Source organism: Pavona decussata, unplaced genomic scaffold, assembly GCF_977016875.1.
Source record: "Pavona decussata unplaced genomic scaffold, jaPavDecu1.1 SCAFFOLD_96, whole genome shotgun sequence".
In the NCBI taxonomy this organism is placed as follows: Eukaryota; Metazoa; Cnidaria; class Anthozoa; order Scleractinia; family Agariciidae; genus Pavona; species Pavona decussata.
The window spans coordinates 422,594-443,872 of record NW_028145513.1 but is presented as its reverse complement, the minus strand read 5'-3'; the positions used below and the strand labels follow the sequence as shown (position 1 = coordinate 443,872).

The window sequence follows — 21,279 nt, the reverse complement described above, 5'->3', positions numbered from 1 at the left end:
AGAAGAAAGAAACATTTCACACCCACCCCTAATAGGCCTTATCACGGTTTTCGACGCCATTTTGACGGGTAGGCAAACAGGCTTGAAATAACAGTGTTTGTATGGAAATCCGATGTCAAATAATTTTCATAAAACATCGCTTCTAAAAAATTCATGAATTGGAAACTTTTGGCACTAGAAAAACTATTTCAAGAACAAAATTGGAGGGCTGTAGCTATGACAGAAAGCGTCCAGCCGTGTTTTGAACTTTCCATGCATTTGTCTGTATGGCGAACCAGCCGTGAGCTGCTGCTAAAAATAGTTCGTGGGAAAAAATACAGGGAAATGTATGGAAAGTTCAAAACTCGACTGGACGCTTTCTGTCACAGCTACATCCCTCCAATTTTGTTCTTAAAATCCTTTTCCTAGTAGAAAAAGTTTCCAATTCATGAATTTTTCAGAAGCGATGTTTTATGAAAATTATTTGACATTGGATTCCGATACAAACACTGTTATTTCAAGCCTGTTTGCCTACCCGTCAAAATGGCGTCAAAAACCGTGATAAGGCCTATACAAAGACTCTTTGCAGAGACTCATAGAGCTTGGGGTACCTATGGAAATTTGTGACACAAAGAAGAATTCAAATGCCAGGCTTTTCTAGACTTCTTGCTGCATGGCACAATATTAATGAATTAAATTAAATTGGTTTGTGTCATAAGGGCTAAGGACAAAAAAGTATTTTGATTCATGTACATGTGCTGAACCATTAAAATCCCTGTTAAGCCTGAGTGTGTATTTTGGTAATGTACAGGTATTACTTAGTGATTACTAATAAGTACAACTGTAGGTTTCTTGGTCAAAAGTGCGGTGGCATGTTTACTTGACTGTCAGATCAGGAGTTTGAGCGCCTTTAATGCTACATAATTATTTTGTCAAAAGCATGCATGTGCCTGTTTTTCTGCACAAAAACTACAAGTCGGTGAAAGAAGGAGTGCTCAATAATAATTTATTATTAAGACGTGTTGCTAAGTCACTGAATGTAGAAAACAAGAGGGCACTAAAAGCAACTTAAACCAAAGCCTAAAGTAGTGAAACAGTAATTAAAAGAAAAATGACTACTTTGACTACCAGGCACTTGCCTAGATTTAATGAAAGAAAATAACGTAAACTTCAAAAGCTAAGCAGCTACATGTATTACAATCAGCACTGGCAGAAAAAGGGGCAAGGGATAGCAGAGCTCATAGATTTATAACCCTCTCTGTGTGTGGTGTCTTATCCATTATCTGATTGTTATCTTTACTATCAACCTAAGATAACTCTGGCCCCGCCAAAACGTAAAACCCATATTTATCAGGCGAAGTCAATAATAGGCCATTTGTCTTATCATTATTTTGATCAATGGACACTAAATGGGTTAATACTAGTTTCCACTTTTTTTGGGGGGGGGGGGGATGTTTTGTATTTAATTTAGATATCAGGCATAGTGATAGAGTTCTTAGGGCATTAATGCTTGTAATCTTTGTAGCAGTGGCCCTTTTGGTTACAGCTCTTCAATAATTGTGGGAAGGGTAAGGTTGAAGACTATACAAGGGAGTGGAAATTTTGTCAGCTGTAAAATGATTAAATTGCTTACAGATTGATTGTCATGTTGGAATTATAGCTCCGTGTTACATTACTTTTTATGTTTAAGCTGAAATTCTCATGATTAGCTTGTGACTCTTGTTGCTTTAACTAATTTAATTAGCTGAGGATAGGAAAAAGTCACAGGCTAATTTTTCAATTTAATTCTCAAGATAAAAAAAATAGACGCTATTGAAACTAGAGCTAATTTGCAGCAATTTGGATTTCACTTCCAAATTTCTACTTATAGCTGTACCTTAGTTTTCATTATTCATTTTGGGGGAAGGAATATACTAATGGATTGTGAAGCCCTTGGAAAAGTACCAATCCTTAAAAACACCCCCAAACATAAAAATAGGAAAGTCTTCATTTTATGGCTTAAAGCTTAAAAATGTTTAGTGAGTCGGTTGTGAGTTTACTTGTAAATTTTATGATTTAGTGAAAAAACATGTCTGTTCATTGTTTGGTTGAATCGATTTTCTGGACATCATGCTGGCATGCAAACAGTAAACACGAAAACACAGTGCTTATGAGACAAAGTCCACATACTTAACTTTCAAAAACTTGAAACACGTTTAGTAGATCACTAAATGATTATTAGTTAACTCACAGACTCAAGAAACTTCATCTTTGAGCTCTCAAAACAAAAATCTTTTAAATATCTTTAACGAACTTTTCTTATATTTTACATTTGACTCTGATTAAACCAATCCTCCCCAATGGAGACTTGGTGTCCTGGAACAGTACTCACACATGGACAAAAGCATTATAATTGTAGCTTTTGTTTCATACTTAGATACTACTCTTCACTTATTTGCTGAAATTAAATGGACAAGAATATTCAATACCAACATATTAACAATAATATTAGCAAATCACTGTATCAGCACGAATAACCAGCGGCTTCGGTTCGCTGATTTTATTTTGTCAGGTCTGTTAGATTTCTTTTGTTTCTCCATAAACACAAGTCGCAGACGGGAGAAACTTGTGTTTTTGCATACGTTATTTCTTGAAAACGAAGAGGAAATCAGCGAAAAAAAATACAGAGCAATGGATGAAGTCCACATGCCGAATTTCAGTTACTTTTGAGCACATCAAAAATCGACAAAAAACCGGGAGGACGTTCTTGCCCTGAGCCCTTCAATTGTCTGTTAACACTAGCAGGAGTTTTTTTCAGACAATTATTGTCTGAAAAAAAAAAAAAACTCCCGCTAGTGTCTGCAAAGGATAAGTGACATGTATCCAGAGTTTTCAGAGAACAACTGCAATAAGCCTACAAACTGACCATCACTGTGGACATCAATTTTTAGGGACAAGGGTAGTGACGGGAAGCTCCATAGTTTTCTCTTATACTCTTAATTCATAGGCTATTTCTACAGGTAAGCTTGGAACAAAATATGATAGAGAAAGAAACAAGAGGCCAAACTCTTTGAGATTGTGTAAGAGGTATTGAGAGTAAATGACAGTAAGCTGTCAACATTGGCAAGAATTTGAACTCCTGTGTAGATTCGAAATTTATGAAAATTAGTTGAAATAAGAGTCGTGGGTGGGAATTTAAATTCTTATTGTTCTTATTTGGCTCAAACATAGTCCTGTGTATATTAGGTGGTTTATTTAGACATAATAATTTGTGCAAGTGTATCCTTAGTCCAGTGGTAAATATCTTAAGTGAGAGGATATAGATCTCACTGTATTACAGTGAATAATGTGAAGGACAAAAAGATACAATAAAATAGTTTTTAGTCAATTTTCATGTTGTGGTGATTGACTAGCCTGCGTCGCAGCCAGTCTATACAATCCCTGGTTTTCTATAGGTCTTGAGTGACAAGTCAGGGTCTCGAGTGACAATTCCGGCTGCAATGCAGGCTACGATCTACAAGCCTAGTAGCTTAGTGGGCATGCACTTACTATTGCCCACAAAATGTGTTCAGCCATGAATCATGGGGTGACAATTTTGTTGACCACAAGATCTGCAATTTTGGAACTTGTGATGACAGAATTTCAAATTGCTGTTGCCTCAATTTTGTCTTCTTTTGTTTGCTCATGACTTGAAGGGCAACAGGGCCGTTGGAATTCATTAATTGCTCATTTGACATTACCAGTCTTGCTGTCTGCAAAATAAACAATAAATTGTATGTTGTATATTTATTTCATTTGTGTGGCAAAATAAAGTAATGTATTTCATCACGATTGGCTTCCTTGAAATTTCTGTGGCTTGAACCAACAGTGCTTGAAACAGACTTAAAGTAACCACTTCAACAGATACCTTATGGTTCTCATGACAATACAGTGCTACTGTTCCCTGTACAGTTATTTTTTGTCTGCTGACAGACACAGTTTGGCAGTCAGAGTAAATTTGAAAGTCGTGCAGGTTGACTGGGTCTTGAATATAATGTGAAACCACAGGCTTATTTGTTGCTGACAACAACACAAATTAAAGTGATTTTGCTGCAACCAGAGAAGTATTTTAAAGAAATAAAATTTTGTTGATTTTGCAACAGCAAAATTGTCAAGAATGTTCAGAAAGGGCATGTCAAACAGGAGTGTGAATTTCATGGGAAGTGAGAAAGCTCACACAACTGGCTTGGGTTGCATGGGAACAAGAATTGGTTCCAAGATCCTACTAGCCCTGTTATGCAACAAGTTTCAGCTTAAAAATGGTTTTTAGCTTGTGAATGAAAGCCATTTATACCTGTTTATACCCATTTCTTTCCAACCACCCACCTCAACTAACCTTTGTCAGCTAGCCTGCGTGCAGACGTCTCCTATTTCCTTTGTTGCACCCGATTTTTTCCTGAGGGGAGGGGTGGCTGTACACAGGCTATTGCCAGCAGCAGGGTGGCAAACTTTTGTACAAATGGAAGGTTGTGGTTGTTGTTGGCAGATCGAGCAAATGAAAGCTTTTTTTTTGTTTTTTTATTTTTATTTTTTTTATTTTTTTTTTATTCAACAATAGAATGCTTTCGATACATCATTAACAAAATAGAATGCTTATGATACATTACTAACAAAATAAATTGGTTAGTGCACTACACATATTACAACGCTATGCACGTAAAATTTAAATTCATAAAGTATTTACATATTTTTTTTGTAGTTACATAATTTCAGATATGTGATGTGCATGTGGTCTTCTTTACAACAGATAAAAAAATTTTACTATTAAAAAACAGGTTTTGAAATTGTAATGTGAGAGGAAAAGGGGAAAGCCTTCTATTCTAATAATGATAGCTACTTAGCAGCACAGTCTTTCCAGTGGTTAAACTGTTATTGTGCTGTACAAGGTGGTTCTAACTTTCAATTCTATGGATGAAATTCTAAAGTGTGACCATTCAAATGAAAGCTACTGAGCGGCGTTTTCCTCCGATACTGTTATTATCCTGTACAAGGTGCTTCTTACATTTGAGTTTGTAGGTGAAATCCTAAAGTGTGACCATTCAAATGCAAGCTACTGAGCAGTACTATCCTGTGGTGCAGATTATTATGCTTTACGACATGGTTCTTAATGTTTGAGTGTGTGCATAAAATCTTTTAAGTGTGACTTTGATTTGGTGCTGTTTGATTTTCAATTTGGCCCAACTTATTTATAGTTACTGTTTGTTTCACCCTCAGGGGGGTATTAAAAATGTTTTCAACTGGATGACATCAATTTCACATGACAGTTTACAACCCTCTCAAACAAACTTTAACGTTAGTTTAGGTTGCCCCAAGACATAATTCTAAAAAAGATTTAAATAAGTCAGCTGCTTACTTTGCCTCCCACATGTGTGGGAGTAATAAAAATTTATTGTTTGTGTTCAAACTGGTCCGGATGTGATGCCATCCACCAACGCACTTCAAATTTAATTTGATGCTGATTCACAAAAATCGGATCATTTGCATGAAAAAAAAAATAATACAAAGACATCATTATATTTCTGGATTATCACACAAATGTGTGGGTCGGAGTAACTGCAGGGTAGCCACAAATTATTTTTCATCAAATGAAAGGCAAGACACGTAAATTAGGAATCAATATTTACACATTTAAGAAAATGTAGGAAGAAAAGCATCACGACATTTGGCTTGCTTCGTGAGTGTGGGGGGCAGAAGCAGCTACTCATTTACATTTTAAAATGTTGAGTTATAAATAGAACAAAACATTTATGCAGTATGATTCAGCTCCCTTTCTTAAATTATTGAAAATTTTGCAAGACCACCATGGTGTTTTCCAAAGTGCAATGCCGGTGATTGGCCACTGGAAACCTCAACATGTGCCTTGAATAGATTTGCTTCCAAAAAAAGTACTGAACAGAACAATAAATTTTTGCATTAACCAGCTTTTTTTTTTTTTTTTTTAATTTTCTTTTTTTTAGCATGGTTGACACTTTTACCCACGGTAATATCCCAGACGAAAACTGAAAAGTAGTGCTTTGAACAAAATAAAGATACAAAGTGCAAAAAAAAAAAAAGACAACACCAGGGGAAAGCACTGCTAAATGCTCAGCTGGTAATACTTTAGAATTTCATTCCAACTGAAAACATGTCAAAACTTACACACTTAAGGCTCAAGGCTTCAAAGTGTCAGTGTGGACTCGAAACAGAAGTTACACACCATGCATACTTCACTGTAACTTTTTTATTTCTTTTTTTGTTTTCATCCAATGTTCAAATATTTGTTCACAGAGCAACACGTTCTATCAGCTCCATGATGAACTGTTTATTACAAGTGACGGGATCTTGCCGAGTTCACTTTAAACTTATATCTTAACTTCAATAACAAACTATCTACAATGTCATTGGGTTATAACTACAGCTTGAATTCAGCATAGCTTGAAAACAAAAATTTATTTTTCAAACCCAACAGCTGGTGTCATTAGAAACATCCAAAAGAAAACCAGAAACAACTCATTTATAACAAACTTTTTCAACTTGTAGGATTACTCACACCTTAAAAATCACTTGCATCAATATTATATAGTGTTAAAACAAAGTAATACCTAGGTTTTTTTTTTTTTTTTTTTCTAGCAAGGGTAAAATTTATTTACAGTAAATTATGTGCCTTTATACGTATCTGCTACATGTATCCGCTAAAAATAACTGCTACAGAGATCTCTTTTGATTTCCTTTGCTGTATAACAGTACTAACGCAATTGATCTTCAGTAGAATAAGGTGTTGTCAAAATATGTAATATTCACAGTTTTCCTTTGTCAAACTTGAAATATTCTTAACATTACTGTAAGACTTAAATATAAGTTCTTCACAGAAGATACAAAGATGTCATGCGCATCAGGTTTTACAAATGACTGCATGCACGAATGCAAACCAGTGTACCTCTATGGCACTGGAGTAACAAGAAAAAATCTTCATACATAATGTATCATTCTTGCAAAAACAGTCATGTTCATATCAACAAGAACATAGTATTAAAAATGTCACAGTTATTGACATGGCTCTAAAAATACATAATTTTAGGTGTAATCAACTTCTCCTTTTACAAAGGAAGACAACAGAGGAAAATATTGAGGACAACTAGGAACAACCTTTTTTTAACTTGAATTTCACACAAACTCGAGATTTCAGTATCTGCTTTCATTCAGATTGTTTGCCTACAGGAGATCTAGTAAAATGCTACATTATTAATAACGCCAAGTTAAACCAAAAACAACTTGAATAATGCCAGATAGCATAAGAAAATGCGAGTTTAATAATATAGTCTTCATAAGTTTAAAGATTTCATCTACATGCAAGCATAAGAAGCGCTCCGATCCCAAGCCCAGCTACTGCAGCCACACGCCATCCTCCACTTCGTCCATTTTCTGGTGGACCATCTTCTTTTTTGAAGAAAGTAATAAAACCATCCTGTAAGAAAAAAAGAAAAGTTAAAATAATATTAATAACAACTGGCAAAATTAAGGAATGGCATGCAAGGGAAACAGATCTTCAATACCTTAGCACTTCTTGATTCACACACAAGTATTATAGCCGTTAAGTCGTATTCATCTGTTAACCCTTGCAGCACAGTAAGAAACAAGTAGATTATAACACACTGTTGTTTCAGTGTGATGGGACTGTAAAGGCTAATCTAACCCACAAACTACAGTTACTGTGTACCACACCTTGCTCATTTTTACCAAGGAGAGAGAATTAATTTTTGCAACTGAGTTTTTAAAGACATTTTTGCTTCCTCTCTGATATTCCTACAGTATTGCAGATGGTTTCTGTTTCCAAGTACATCCCTATGCCCCCCCCCCCCCACCCTTCTCATTCCTTTCCCTCCACCCAACAGGCAAGGTACGCTTTTGCTGAGAGCTGAGAGACCTGAGAGAGCTGTGGAACTTATAACTGGAGTGGACGGTTCAATTGTCCAAAGGTCTTCCGGTCAAAGTACACAACTTAAGTACAGTTGGATTACATCATCCTATTTTGGCAACAAAAAAACCACGAGACCTCTCACTACCAAAGTTGGCATTTACTAGATAAGGAACATGAACAAATAGAAAGGAAAAGGCAATAATCTACAGAATGTCTATTTTTTTTTTTAAATCAGATTACATATCTTACCACAATTGTTCCCAAAATGGAAAATTATGCTGCTATCTCTGACCCGACGTACGCAAAATAAGCTTACTACAGTCATTCAATACAAATCCTGGCGCCAACAAATTTCAAGATGTCGATGGTTTCAAATTATTCATTCATATTTCCCCAAATTAACAAGTCACTACCCTCGATAAAACGCAACGCAACAACATCTACCAATATAGATCATTTCAGAAAGAATTTCGAAAGTGCTGATTTCGTTATGTCATTTTTGCCATGTATCCGTGCACTACGTCAAAAACTGAAATCGTTTATCATTCATGAAAGGTCCCCCATACTATGATGCCTAATAAAATTCCCCGCCGATACGGATGAATTCTATTCCTGAAAATACGCGATTTAACGAAAACAGTGAACGACAACTGGAAGAAAAATAACTTAATTCAGAGCAAAAAAATACCAGTAAACCATCCTATACGTCCATATAAAATACGTTCTTCGGACTCCAAAATCTGTCTTTTTATGGTAAAAAAGGTTCTAGTAAAGCTTCATACTCTTCCGGTCGATCGATCGTCGTAGTTTACTATCACGATGTAAACAGAAGATTTCCCACAAATTTTGAACCCTTTCTTCTAGAATGGCAAAACATGTTTTCAACAAAAAATTCTCAAAACGTCACGAGATTATTTTTCTGAATATTTTCGATGTTATTCGAACTCTCCCATTTTCTCGTGATGTTTAATGTCAACAAACCGCGCGTTTATGCTTAGTGAATCAGCATTTTCGAGCCAAAAATGCTTTAAAATCCTAGCCAATATTCTTTCCTTCTTCATGAAACATAAACGACGACTCTAAATGTGAATTTGCGCCACGACTGGCTCACAGATTAGTTTTAATAACACTCACCCATCCGCCATTTTCGTCAATCCATCCGCCAAGTTTCTGATCCATGTACAGCGAGACCCATTCAACAATGCTATCGATAAGCTGAGCCAAATCCTCCTTTTGAACGCAGTACACAGCCAATGTGGCCCCAAACGCCAGAAACGCAACTATCCGACCCCAATTTTTTCCTGTCTGGAAAATTTCATCCGCAATTCCCACAAACGTAGCATAAGTCGAAGCGTGCGTGAGATGTAGCTGGTCGCACATGGAGTCGAACAACTGTCTGTTTTCTTCTATCAGTTCGTCCGCGACTCGTCGCAAATGAATTGCTGCCGCCGATGGACTTCCATTTACATGATATCCTGGCAGAAAAGTGTTCTTCTGTCGAAGTTTGTAAGCGATATAGTCCTTAACAATGTTCTGAAACGACTGAAGTCGATCTTCGTTCCCCATAGACATGATATATTCCCAACCTCGAAAACAGTCAAAGCTCTTTGATGTGGTCTATGGAGGAGTACGATTTTTTTATACCAATGACAACCACAGAAATTTGAACCAATCAGGGAACCGCTTAGTACATAACTAATGTTATTAAAATATTTCAATTGTATGACGTCAAGGGAATCAGCATGCTTCGACGGCCGCTATTCCAGAATATTAAACGCTTACAATAGTATAAAAAAATTCCGAGAGGTCGATAGGTGAAAATAAATTGCTCAAAGCCGACGTTCTGACTGTTTCTTGAAGGAGTGATGCAAACAAAGGCAAAAGAATTCCGTGACGTAATTTTCCAAGTCGCTAATGATTATGAGAAAATGGCTGAGATTTTTCCTAATTTCAACAAAACCATTCGCGTAATAAATTGATGAAGAGATCATCATAGTATTTCCAACTTGATCTAGGCTTATGTAAAAGCGCGTGATTTTGTGTTCAGTGGAACGGTTTCAGTACGCATGTTGTGGTTGAAGTGCTACGTACGTGCAAATATTCGATATTCTCAGCCACTGTAAAATTACGTCACAATGGAACCGCGGGAAATGAAAAGAACTGCAACTTTGCAGATCTTGCAGATTTTACTCGCTCTTCAAATCGTTTTGCTGTTAACGCTCACCCAGAAAAAATGTGGCATCGGAATAATTGCAGAAGGCAGGAATAAATGGCGCCAAAGAAAATTTCGGTTTTTTTTTTTTTTTTCACATTTTGTGGAAAATTGCCAAGTGTAGGGACCTCCCTTGCTCGTTTATCAACTTGACAAAAGTCCCTTTTCAAAACGGAGATGATCTTTTTTTTAGTTAGAAAACAAATGGGTCAGTTTTATTGATCTTCATTAAAAAATATTGGTTTTGACTGAATTTGCGCACTTCAATAAGGTGTGAAATGTTTAGCGTATCAGGGGATATGTAAATACATTGGGTCGTTCTTAGCGTAAATTGCATGCAAAGCAGTGTTTTATTTGCTCGGGCGCCTCCACGCGATTATGCCTTCATTCGATAACAAAGTATTTTTCAGCGTTTTGAAAGTTCCATTCGTCCCGTAAACTGTTCGGAAAGTGAAGGGGGTTTCATCCAAAACGTTTGACAAAGCAGCAATTCTTGAAAAAGTGGATTTTTGCATTACGTGTAGATAAGCAAAAGGAAGGTTTTAGCAATGTCAATCAACTAGAAATGGTGAAGTGGGTGTTGGGGGGCGTAACTCCGTTTCTTTGCTCGCGCGCGCGGCAATCTTCGCAGGCCAAGTGGAGATCTCGCGCGTAATGTGTTTCCGCTAACGGAGCTCAGTCAAGTCGGGCGATTTGAACACGACTTTTACTTATGCCTGAAACATTTGTTTAGTAATTTCATCTTGATCACCTAGCACCTTTTTCACGATTACATTTAATACATTTAGCGGAATTCAGCCTAGTTTCTATTTTAACAAAATTTGCGTGAGTATTGCAGGGGCACAGTCGCTCGTGTTGACATCATCATGATTTCAGAATCATTTTTTCAATTGCTATTTTTGTCTATCCACAAAACCTAGCTGATATTGAACAAAAATTGAAAATGATTCGTCGGGAAAATAATATGTTTCCAACCATTTAAATAGCTAATTTTGGTGCGTAGTTTATTGTACGAAAACAAAATCTCCCCATGCTATTGAAATTGAAGTATAATTGGCGCTGTAAAAGATGGCAGATTTTTTGGTATTTAGTATGAAACTGCTTGAAACTTGATGCAAATGACTGCACTGAAAATATCACACCACACAAATATGCGGATGTCCGACAGTTATTTGATAAATCTGCCCACGAATTATTCTAGCACATATTTAGCAAAGTACCATTTGCTAGGCTTCTCCTTACGCTTTTGACTTCCTGTTTAAAAACCGGAAGTAAACATACAAAAATAGCCTTACCGGGAGGGCAATTTCCCGTTCAAAATGGAAAGGTGTACTCCGTCGAAAACGATATGGTGTCTTTGTTTTTGTAAAGTTGATGAAAATAAAAAGAGGGTCACAGCAGGAGTTTGTTTTTCGTTTTCGGAACTGACCGAAAAACTAGAAACAGTTTGTGTTTCAGAGTAAGTTCCGTTTTCGGCAGTTTCTCTTTTCACGGGTAACATTTGTTTATTTATAGCCGAGGTAGATACGTACAGGACTGATCTCTGAATATGTATACTTTCAATTTCACTATCATGACAACAGGAACTGAACATATATCCATGCAATGTTTTTAGTCGGAAGGAAAACCAGCAAATACTACTGATGATAAATCCATGTTGGGGTTTTTAATAGTCTTGTCTCCTCTCGACAAATATGTCAACGGGTTGAAAACGACCGAAAATGGAGATTTTTGGGAAACTGCCTGAAGCGAACATGTCCGAAAACGGAAGTTAATTATTTACGTCTGGATGGCAAAAAAGGCATAAACGGAAGATTCACTTTTCGTCCCGGTTTCCACACATGAATCCGGCGAGAAGAGATGGTAAAAGGTGAACAATCCTGAAATTCCTCAGTGACGGTCGAAAAGTCAGTAAGGCTTTTAATACGTCGACGTAAGGCGTCGAGACAAGTCAGTTGTTTACTAAAGTAGCATTCGACATTGCAAATGTCAGTTTTAATTTTGTTTTGAAGCGTGGACTACCAGTGAATCATGAAACATATAATAACAAGGAAATTCTTTGGAAAGCGCATGTTTCATTTTAAAACCGCGCCCCTTCATGGCCCAGTGTAGTAGGAAGGAGCCAGGTAGTTCTATAAATACCATAGTAAAATCTAACCTCTACCGACTGAACGATAAATAATTTTTCTTGTTTTCTAGCCAAAACATAAGACCGTTATAAATAATCACTCTGGTGCCGAATGCCAGGATCTGTGAAGGAAACGACCACAAATTTGAACAGTGCTAAGTCGTGTTCTATGTTGAATTTGTCGACGTTTGAGGCCATCTATTCACTGATCTGTTATTTAATTCAGTCACCCAACTGCCTTTGGCGGGTTCTCGGTTTCCCCACCCCCTACCCGTCCAACTAGCTTAGTGCCGTTTCAGGAAGGAGTTCGTTGCCCGAAGGGCCCTAGAGTTTCGTTGACAGGCAATACTAAGCTGTGGGTAGCACTTGGAAATAGTCATTGGCAGCATCTTGGCTATCCGAGTGTGTTCACCTTATGTGTATTTTTTCCCACTTAGTTCCTTCAAAGTTAACAGTCTTGTCTACTTTCATAAACAATTTCTAGAATAGACGCCCTGTCGAACGCTGAGTTTTGCCGTTGAATAAGTTTTTTTTGGAGTTGTCCCAAAATAAAGAAGTTCGGAACTTTTAGGTCGTTCCCGGCTCACAAACTGATTATTAGGCGACAGGATGACGTCGGCTATCAGCCGACGTCAGTGACTCTCCTGTTTAGAGGGAAAGAGGATAGCGGACGACGCAAATCGTTCCTTTTCGCAAGGGACTAAACACACCGATTCATGATCAGTCTCTCAAAAGCTAAACAAACTGACTGGTTAAAGGGACTCCACGAAGCCCTATAGCACATTAACCCTAGTAGCTAAATACGTTAGAGAGAGGAGGTACACCTCTTAGAAACACAAGTGGCTATTTACAACGATTTTAAAACCTGTGTTTTAGAACCTGAATTATTGGCTATATATAGGTAGGTTTCCGATCTGTAGGCCGCACATCGCAGAATTGCCGAGTGCCCGGATGGTTATTACTTCACATTTTCCTAAATTACACACTTTCTAAATTATCATTTCATTTTTTAAGCACTACACTCAACTCGCCAACTGTTCAAATTAGGACATTGCGAGCTCTTCACGCTCCACACAGTCTCGCCATTTGCGCAAAAATGTATCATCGTTGATTTCGAAATAAGTTTTAATAAAAAAACTCAAAGAGTTTGGCACAAAGAGAGTGAGTATCCGATTGAAGCGTAAAGGTGCCGCTGTTTCCTGGGGATGTTTGATTATTGTAATTAATAAATTTCCATTTTATCACCAAGCTGCACGCAAACGAAGGAGCCATCACGAATTTATGAGCCGTACTAGGCGTTTCAGAATCTGACGGCGAACTAAAGGTAAAAGTAGTGAGACTTTTCTGCATTTCTTGCTGATTGCGGCAAGCGATAGACTAACAAGTGGTTTGTCATAAGAGTGGAGACCAAATTAAACCCCTTTTAAGTAGTCATGAATGATATGTGTATGCGCACGATAACGTGAGCTCTTGAAAATGTGCACGCAAATGGCCGCACGTAGTCGAACGCCAGTACCCGAACACACCCTAAAGTGCCCACAGCCATGCACCCAAGGTCAAATCGAATTAATATAAAAACTTTCTCAGTTTTGACCAGTTTACAAAATCTTTAAAGACAAGTAGTACTATTGGAAATTGCACTGCTCAGTAAATTTCATTTGAACTTTACTGTTTAAATGGGTGCACATGACATACAGCCTGCTTCGTCTCCTCACGTACGCCACTCTTTCTGAACTTGAACATGTTTAGGCGAGATCCGTTCTAATTCACATCCATCATCTTTTTGAGTGACCTGACCAGATTTTGAAGAAATAGGAAACGCTTGATTTGTCATATCCTAATAAATCCATCCATCTGCAGAAACAATCTACTAAACAAGGTAAATTCAGTAACAACGGATTCATCGCGGTGCAGTCAAAGCTTGATATACTATAACTTTTAACTGTTGGGTCAATAAAACCAATGTACAAGCCATATCGGGTCTGAATATTGAACGTGCCTAGTAACATATCGCTAAGCATAAAACTATAATCATAATTATAATACATATTTGAAAGTATAAAAAAACTAGATAGCTGAAGTGGTTTAATAAAATTTTTATTTTGATCCTAAAATTTCAAGACTGGTGTCTCCATGTATGATAACATCTCATTGAACAGTAGCCTGAAGGACCTCCTTCATAAACCAGTTCCTTTTATTGTTGACAAGTTCAGAAATCGCGAGATTGCTTCAGTTGTATTAAGCCGCGACTGCAAGAAACAATTGAAAAAATGTGTATTAAGTACAACTATTCAAAAGTCCTAGAAACAATTTTAGTTGACCAGTGCGATCGAGAAGATGACTGGAGTGAACTCACTGGCATCCTTCTTAAGTATGTTTACGTAAATCTGAATCTTCGCACATCGCCTAATCTTATACTGCATGATAAAAGCCAATAAATGTTTCATTAGCTTAAAAAATTGAAAATTAAACGTATACTTGTCTTATCTAGCATATGAGTTGCAAGGGTGGTTCGGCGGTTCGGCTCAAGACATGAACAGTGGATCAGCTTAATTTTTAAAATGACTGAACGTACGCTAGCAAACGTAACTTTCTGCATGCAACAACTGCCGAATAAAACAATCTTCATATCTATACCGAAGTGATTTTCAAGCCTTAGCTTAATTTGGCCGACAAAGGACAAGATGGTTTCCAAGGCGGTTTGATTTGCAAAACAACAAAGTGCCTGATTAGCTGCCTCGAGATTCTCCGCGCGGACATTTCGAGTTTCCCACGCGATAATTCTGCTCACGCGCGCGTTATGCCACGTGATGGCGGATCGGTTGAGGGTGTACATGTCGAGACTGGTCGAAACGTACGTGAATCATTTCAAATGCAAGTTTAAAAGTCTTTGTCTAACTTTGGTGAACCATTCTAATCAAATAGAGGGTGCACTTAACATAACTCTCTGTATAGGAAACATTGAATCTAAACTTAGCGGAGTGCTCATAACAAAGGAATTTCCGGTGGGAGTCCCCTCCAATTACTTATAAAACGCAGGTCACGGAATCCAATCGGTTATACGTTTGTTTATTGTTTTAGAAAGTGATTTTCAAGCAAAAACTCAAAAAGGCTACTTATGATGAATGCTTTGCGGAATACCACAAATTCTTGATGGCAGTCTTGCATATAAATTAAACCAGACCGATTTTATGTAAAAGCGCAGCTTCTCTGCTCGTTTTCCTCCCCCTATCGGGTTTGTTTGCGATCCGGGCAGAGTGAAGACCCAGAGAAGGCCGGGTTGCTGAGAAAGCGGTTTTAAAGTTTATCCTCTTATCAATCAATGTTAATTAAAACAAAGGAAAAAGAAAATAAAAGAAAGCAATAAATCACGTTTACCTCTGTGCACTTTTGAGCTACTGGATGAAATCCTAAAGTGTGACTGATTCAAATTAAATCTAAGTCAGCGAGTAGCTCTTCCGTTGTACAGCATTCCTATATTACACGAATACTTCAAACATTCAACGGTACATGGGGCAGTATTGTCTGGAAGCTAGAGCGACCATCCGAATCTGCAAAATTATTTTTGGGAAATTTTTGATACTTTAGTTTTGGGGATGTGAAGGATCGAGTTTAAAACGAATCAATGGAAGAATGGCCTGGAATCCGTGCACGCGATATCTTTCTTGGTCTCTCTTGAAAAGCTTGTTACAAGCTTTAAAACTAGTACTTACATATTTTTGCAACATCATGTTTGAAGATTCTCAGTTTTGATTAAATTTGTTTCTTATGTATACTGGTTACCGTGAAAATAGAACAAAAAGGAAATTGAAAATAAGCTGAACTACTAAAGAGAGCAAAACACTAAGCACGACAAAGGTTGAGAGTTCTCTTTTCTCTCCAATGGAAACCGAAAAAATAATTTAAAATTTACTACACTTTCGAGGGTTTCGTATGGTTTCGTATGGACTTTAATTACTCAAGCGCGCACAAGTCGATAATTTATGGAGTTTGGGATAACTCAAGGACAAAACTTCAATCTTGGACGGAATAAAATAAAAAAAATATCCCCTTTCTCCTTCGGACCCAAATTAATGGTGAATTCGCGAGCAAGGCAAAACGCGCTATTCTGTTTCATCATCAAAAATAGGGGGCGCGGGGTAGGGGGGAGGAAAGGGGTATGTCCATGATCTGATTCGTTTGTTGGGGGAGGTTCCCGATCCTGTGTTGTACACTGATTGTCTAATAAAGTGTGGGATTTCGCCACGGATAAGCTCGACGAAGATAAAGGATCTCAGTTTATTAACTCAGAAATTATGAAATCTGCAAAGAAATAGCGTAATACGGAAAATCGGGTTGCGCAATGATGGCACGTGTTGTGCAATCTATACTGGGCTTCAGGGGATGTTAGTTGGGACGAGGGAAAGTACAACCGAGCGAAAGAAAATGCGGAGAAAAAATAATACAAAGTTTCGCCCGTTTAGACTTTCTCGTGTCCCAACTGTCTGTCCCTGGTCTTCAAGGATCAGTGCGTAGCCATGATGTGTTTTGCGTAACATTTGGCTTGAAGCATGCTTGGTCATGGCTAGAGAGGAACCTGTTCGTCCAGTTATAAGCGTACTTTGAACTCAGAAATGTTTGTCAACATTGTAAAACTCACGTTTACACACGGCACAACGTAAAAGGAACGTGAAAACAATTATGTTCATGCGATTTCACCCGCGCTGTTCGAGCTAAAGTTGAATCTCCATTCACGGATTCAATCAGAGCCATACAATGAGACTCAGATTTTGAGGAAATCATGCATACGAGACAAAAGTTTCTGACCGTGACTGATCACGTGACCTGCGGCTCCTCCAAAGCGGATTTCCTTCACATGAACAACGTTTCCGTTTTAGCATATTCAAGTTCCCTTGTTTTGACCTCCACGCTCTCTGCTCAAGCTGTAAAATATTTGATGCGTGAGTCACAAAGCGTAAAAATAAGAAGAGTGCACGTTTACTACGAAGCAATATAAATATGCGCATCTTTTGACTCGCAGTGCGCTCACGCATACATGTTATTGTTCTGTGCCTGGCTGGGTTTACTTTAAGTGATTTTTGCTGAATGTCCTAATTTTCTCGGGGGTGACTTCATCTACAACTGCATCTCATCGCTCACTCGTCGCTAGGCATGCACGTTCGCATGCAGGAGGCAGTTGTATTCGCAGGGCGTGAAAGGTGTAGTCCATGGGAAGACTGGGAGGCTTTTGCCCAGTTCTGGAAAAATTCTACCTTTTTGTCCTTTTACAGTTTGATTTTCTCCTGTATTTTTCCTACTTGCTTTTCAAATACGGAACACCATCAACCGTAACATGAGCAACCGCGCTTGATTGTCTAACGATGGCTACATATTAAGGGGATCAGCTTGAGGCTCTACATTTTAGCCAAGGCAGCAGTAAACGTCAATATCACAATAACCACGAAAAAGTAAAAAACAAACGCTCCAGCTTTCTTTGGATGAATTGATTTTACTGCAGCTATATTTAGAATCTCACAAAATCCACAAAACTCAAGTGCTCGCTATATATCAATGAGTTCTAAGAGCAGGTCTGGACAGGCTAGATGGAAGACATTTTTCAGTCTCCACTATCATGATACACTGACAATCAGACCATGGCTGGTCACGTAATGACCACGAAAATCTCCTTCAGGTATTTAAAGTTTTCTAAAATCATTTCTTGAAACGTTCATTTTACCTGGAAAGGCCGTAAACAAATTCCAAATGTGTTGACTATGTTTAACTCGGAAACTTTACCGAAGCAACTGCCTCGGTTGCTTCAATTGCTTCAATGGTGAAACGTCTCTTTTTTTTTAATTATCGATTGGTGTGAATTTTAAGTAGAAAGTTGTCAGTGCCTGACATAAAGTTTTTTAAAAAGACAGTTAAAATTTCCTTTAACTAAATTGTGTACGCAAAGCAGGTTTTGTGCCCTCTAAGTTGTCGGCACTTTTGAGAAACTGGACTCCTTTATTTCGCTTATTTTCAGTAGGAAAATACATAACGGTATTTATGACTGACTTTTTGGTTCAATACTTGGGTGATTTTATTGAATTAAGGTGGGGTATGTATACGTGAATTTGAATGGAATTTTAAGAGGTTTAAAGAAGGGATAAAGGAAAGAAAATTATTTTTGGAACGCCAACAGACAGTTGCTCCCAACCCAAGAGCACAACAGGTTGGTAGGGGATTGTGTCCATATATCAATTTTTAATTTCAAATTCTAATTTTTAAACTACGTCAAATCTTAACTATTTCTTATTTCTCCAAATTTTACTACTCTTTTGAGAAAAATATCTCCTCCCAAATATACCTAAAAATCACCAAAAACACCCCCCCAAAACACCCCAAAACATTGATTTGTGTTTTGAGCTAAGGGTGTTTGCATTGCTTGAAACGCGAACGAGATATTTCCATTAAACCGATTTTCAGCGGCGTGAAAACGGCTTTCAGGTGTACCCCCGCCTTAATGGGTAATCAACAGAATCTTTGTGATGATTCTGCATGGTTAATTATAAGTGGGAGAAAAGCATGGAACGATAACATGGGAGTCAAGGAGGGATGAATTCGTGGGATATGGAGGAAGTCAAGGGTATGACCGGCATTTATGACCCATTAATGGCTCTCAAGATATCTTGGGGTGGGTCTTGATTGGGATGGGACAGGAGCTTATGTCCTGGATGGGATCATTGAGGGGAGGGGCCGGGGGTGGGTGGGGTTAATTAATGGAGGATCAATGGGATATCTGTGAACTCACAGTGAAAGCAATGAATAGGATTAAAGAGAGAATTATGTGAATGAAGGCAGTTATGATCTGTTTACTGATTCCGCCCAAACCATCCGGGTGGTATCGGATTTATATAGGAATACAACAAAAGATTAACAGAGAGCCAATCAAAAGCTCTGATAAACGTACTTCCCCTGAGACCAATCAAAACAAGTAGAAACAACAAATAAACGTAGAACCAATCAAAAGTTCAGAACGTAATTACCCGGGGACCAATCAAAACAAAGACACCAGACTCTAAATTAAAGTACAAAAATTGACAAAATTTTGAAAACGAATAATATCACTGAAATCAGAAAAGAAATTAAGGCGGGAATGGCTAATAAACGAAAATAAGAATATTTTAATTGCTATTAGTTTGGTGAATTTTCGAATTTTAAGTATTATGGGGTGATACGTTTAGGGCAGATAGGTTTGGATATGCTGTTGTTATTGCGGTTTGGTAGTTGGGCGCAAAATGTTTTAGACCGGTTTGTAGTAAAATTGTTTTTCACGCCCTCGGTGCTTCTCGCTTGCGCTTAGATTAACATGGCCTTATACGTAGTCTGATAACTAGTACTGACCCGATTTGAACAAGTTTTAATTGTAACTGAAGAGCAAAAACAGTCTCAAAGGCCTTAACCTGCGACTGAAAATCGCCGGATTATCGAAGATTGAAGGGATCTGTGCTCGCATGGTAAAAGCCCTTTAATTTGTTTTCCTTCTCTAAATTTATGAATTACGACTGATATAGTTTATAATTTCTGATTCCGAATACATGCAATCTGAAGTAATGATGATTTGCTGTTTGTGTGGCGTGAATATAATAATATAATAATTGTTTTACTCAAAGAGTACGAAATCATGAATGAGCTTAAACTTGGAACTGAATTGAAAGATAACAAGGGTGATTTAATTAACGGTTCTAATTAAATGAGTAGCTCAGAATTCTTCCAACCAATCAAACAAACACGATAGCTGGCGATGGCTGAAATTTCTGTATGTGTTTCAAATTCATCGACTGATAGTTTAGTGAGCAAGTGGTCCAAGTAAGCAAGTAAGCAAGCAAGCAAGCGAGCAAGAGAGCCGAGTGAGTGAGTGAGTAACTAAACTTTGAATTTAGGCAGGGTGGCCCAGTCTAGGGTGGTCTTACCTTTCATTTGTTAAGCTAAATTCCAAGTGCTTCAGTTGAATATCCTAAACTTGGAAATGTTCGTTTAGCAGCTGCCAGCTGCTCTATCCTTGATGCGGGCATGAATTCATATCCCCATAGAAAAGCTGCTAGGAGTGAATACAACTTTGTTATTGAGTTTAGCGATTAACCTTTCCCTAAACCAGGTTGTTTTTTTTTAATGAAACGATTACTCAGAAAATTGAAATCAACGGCACACGACTGAGTTCAAACAAAAGACACATGGAGGCAATTTACGTTTTGCTGTCTATGGACTATATGAATGAATCAGTTTTCAAGAACAGCTAGTTTTTACGATACTAGAGTACTGGTCAGAATCTGGTCAGTCAGTACTGTGTAGTGATACGATTTAGCACCCCTTTAACAACAACAACAACAACAACAGCAATTTATTTACAAATTCAGATGATATAAGGGGCTTGTCCCGCAAATAGCCACAAAGCTAGTCGAGGCGGGACAAGACGAGCACGGGTGGGTCCACCATCTTAAAAGTGATAGATGGTGTACCAGTAGACATATTTAAACGAAGGCGAAGTGCATGTTGTCAGGAAAGCTGACTTCCCTGTTTCAATCCAAAGGGTGAAGGTACGCAAGACCGAAGTCCGACCCTTTTTATGTAGCATGAAGCAACTAGGAGTATGCTACTCCCCCCTGGATGAGATACTAGCGCACCCACAGCCAGGGTTACCTCCACCAATGTGTCGACGATAGCCATTAATTTTATACACCTGGGTGAAGAGAGACAATGTGGAGCAACATTTCTTGACAACACAACAGGGAAAATCTAATTGTCGCGGGTTAGGGTTAGCGACAACTTACCCGCGACCCGCGACAGTTTACCCGCGACAATTAGCTACTCCCAACACCACGGCAGGCTTTTGAACCAAGGACCGACCTTCAGACCTGGCGTCCAACGCACCAACCACTATCCCTCTACATACAGACGCAAAATTGAGTGTGTAATGTTTCCAGGCTACCCACCCTGCTTTTGGACTTGCTACAAGTCGACTAAGGCTTCGGCGCTCATACAAGAAAATAAAAAGCAATCACGCGCCCTGTATGGTTGGTT

The 21,279-nt window shown here is 38.1% G+C and overlaps 1 protein-coding gene and 1 long non-coding RNA gene across 2 annotated transcripts; one reads left to right on the top strand and one right to left on the bottom strand.

The window, feature by feature from the left end:
• Nucleotides 1-3,002: 3,002 nt before the first annotated feature.
• LOC146472785 (uncharacterized) lies at nt 3,003-3,346 on the top strand. The gene is made up of 2 exons (XR_014866492.1): nt 3,003-3,101; nt 3,138-3,346. It is a non-coding gene; the product is annotated as an uncharacterized LOC146472785 (long non-coding RNA).
• Nucleotides 3,347-6,197: 2,851 nt separating this feature from the next.
• On the bottom strand, nt 6,198-9,579 carry LOC146472784 (bcl-2-like protein 2). Its single transcript, XM_085118969.1, has 2 exons — nt 9,029-9,579; nt 6,198-7,441 (listed from the first exon to the last, which is right to left on the bottom strand). The coding sequence occupies exons 1-2, from the start codon at nt 9,464-9,466 to the stop codon at nt 7,316-7,318; spliced, it is 564 nt and encodes a 187-aa protein (XP_084975095.1). The 5' UTR covers nt 9,467-9,579; the 3' UTR covers nt 6,198-7,315.
• Nucleotides 9,580-21,279: the final 11,700 nt, after the last annotated feature.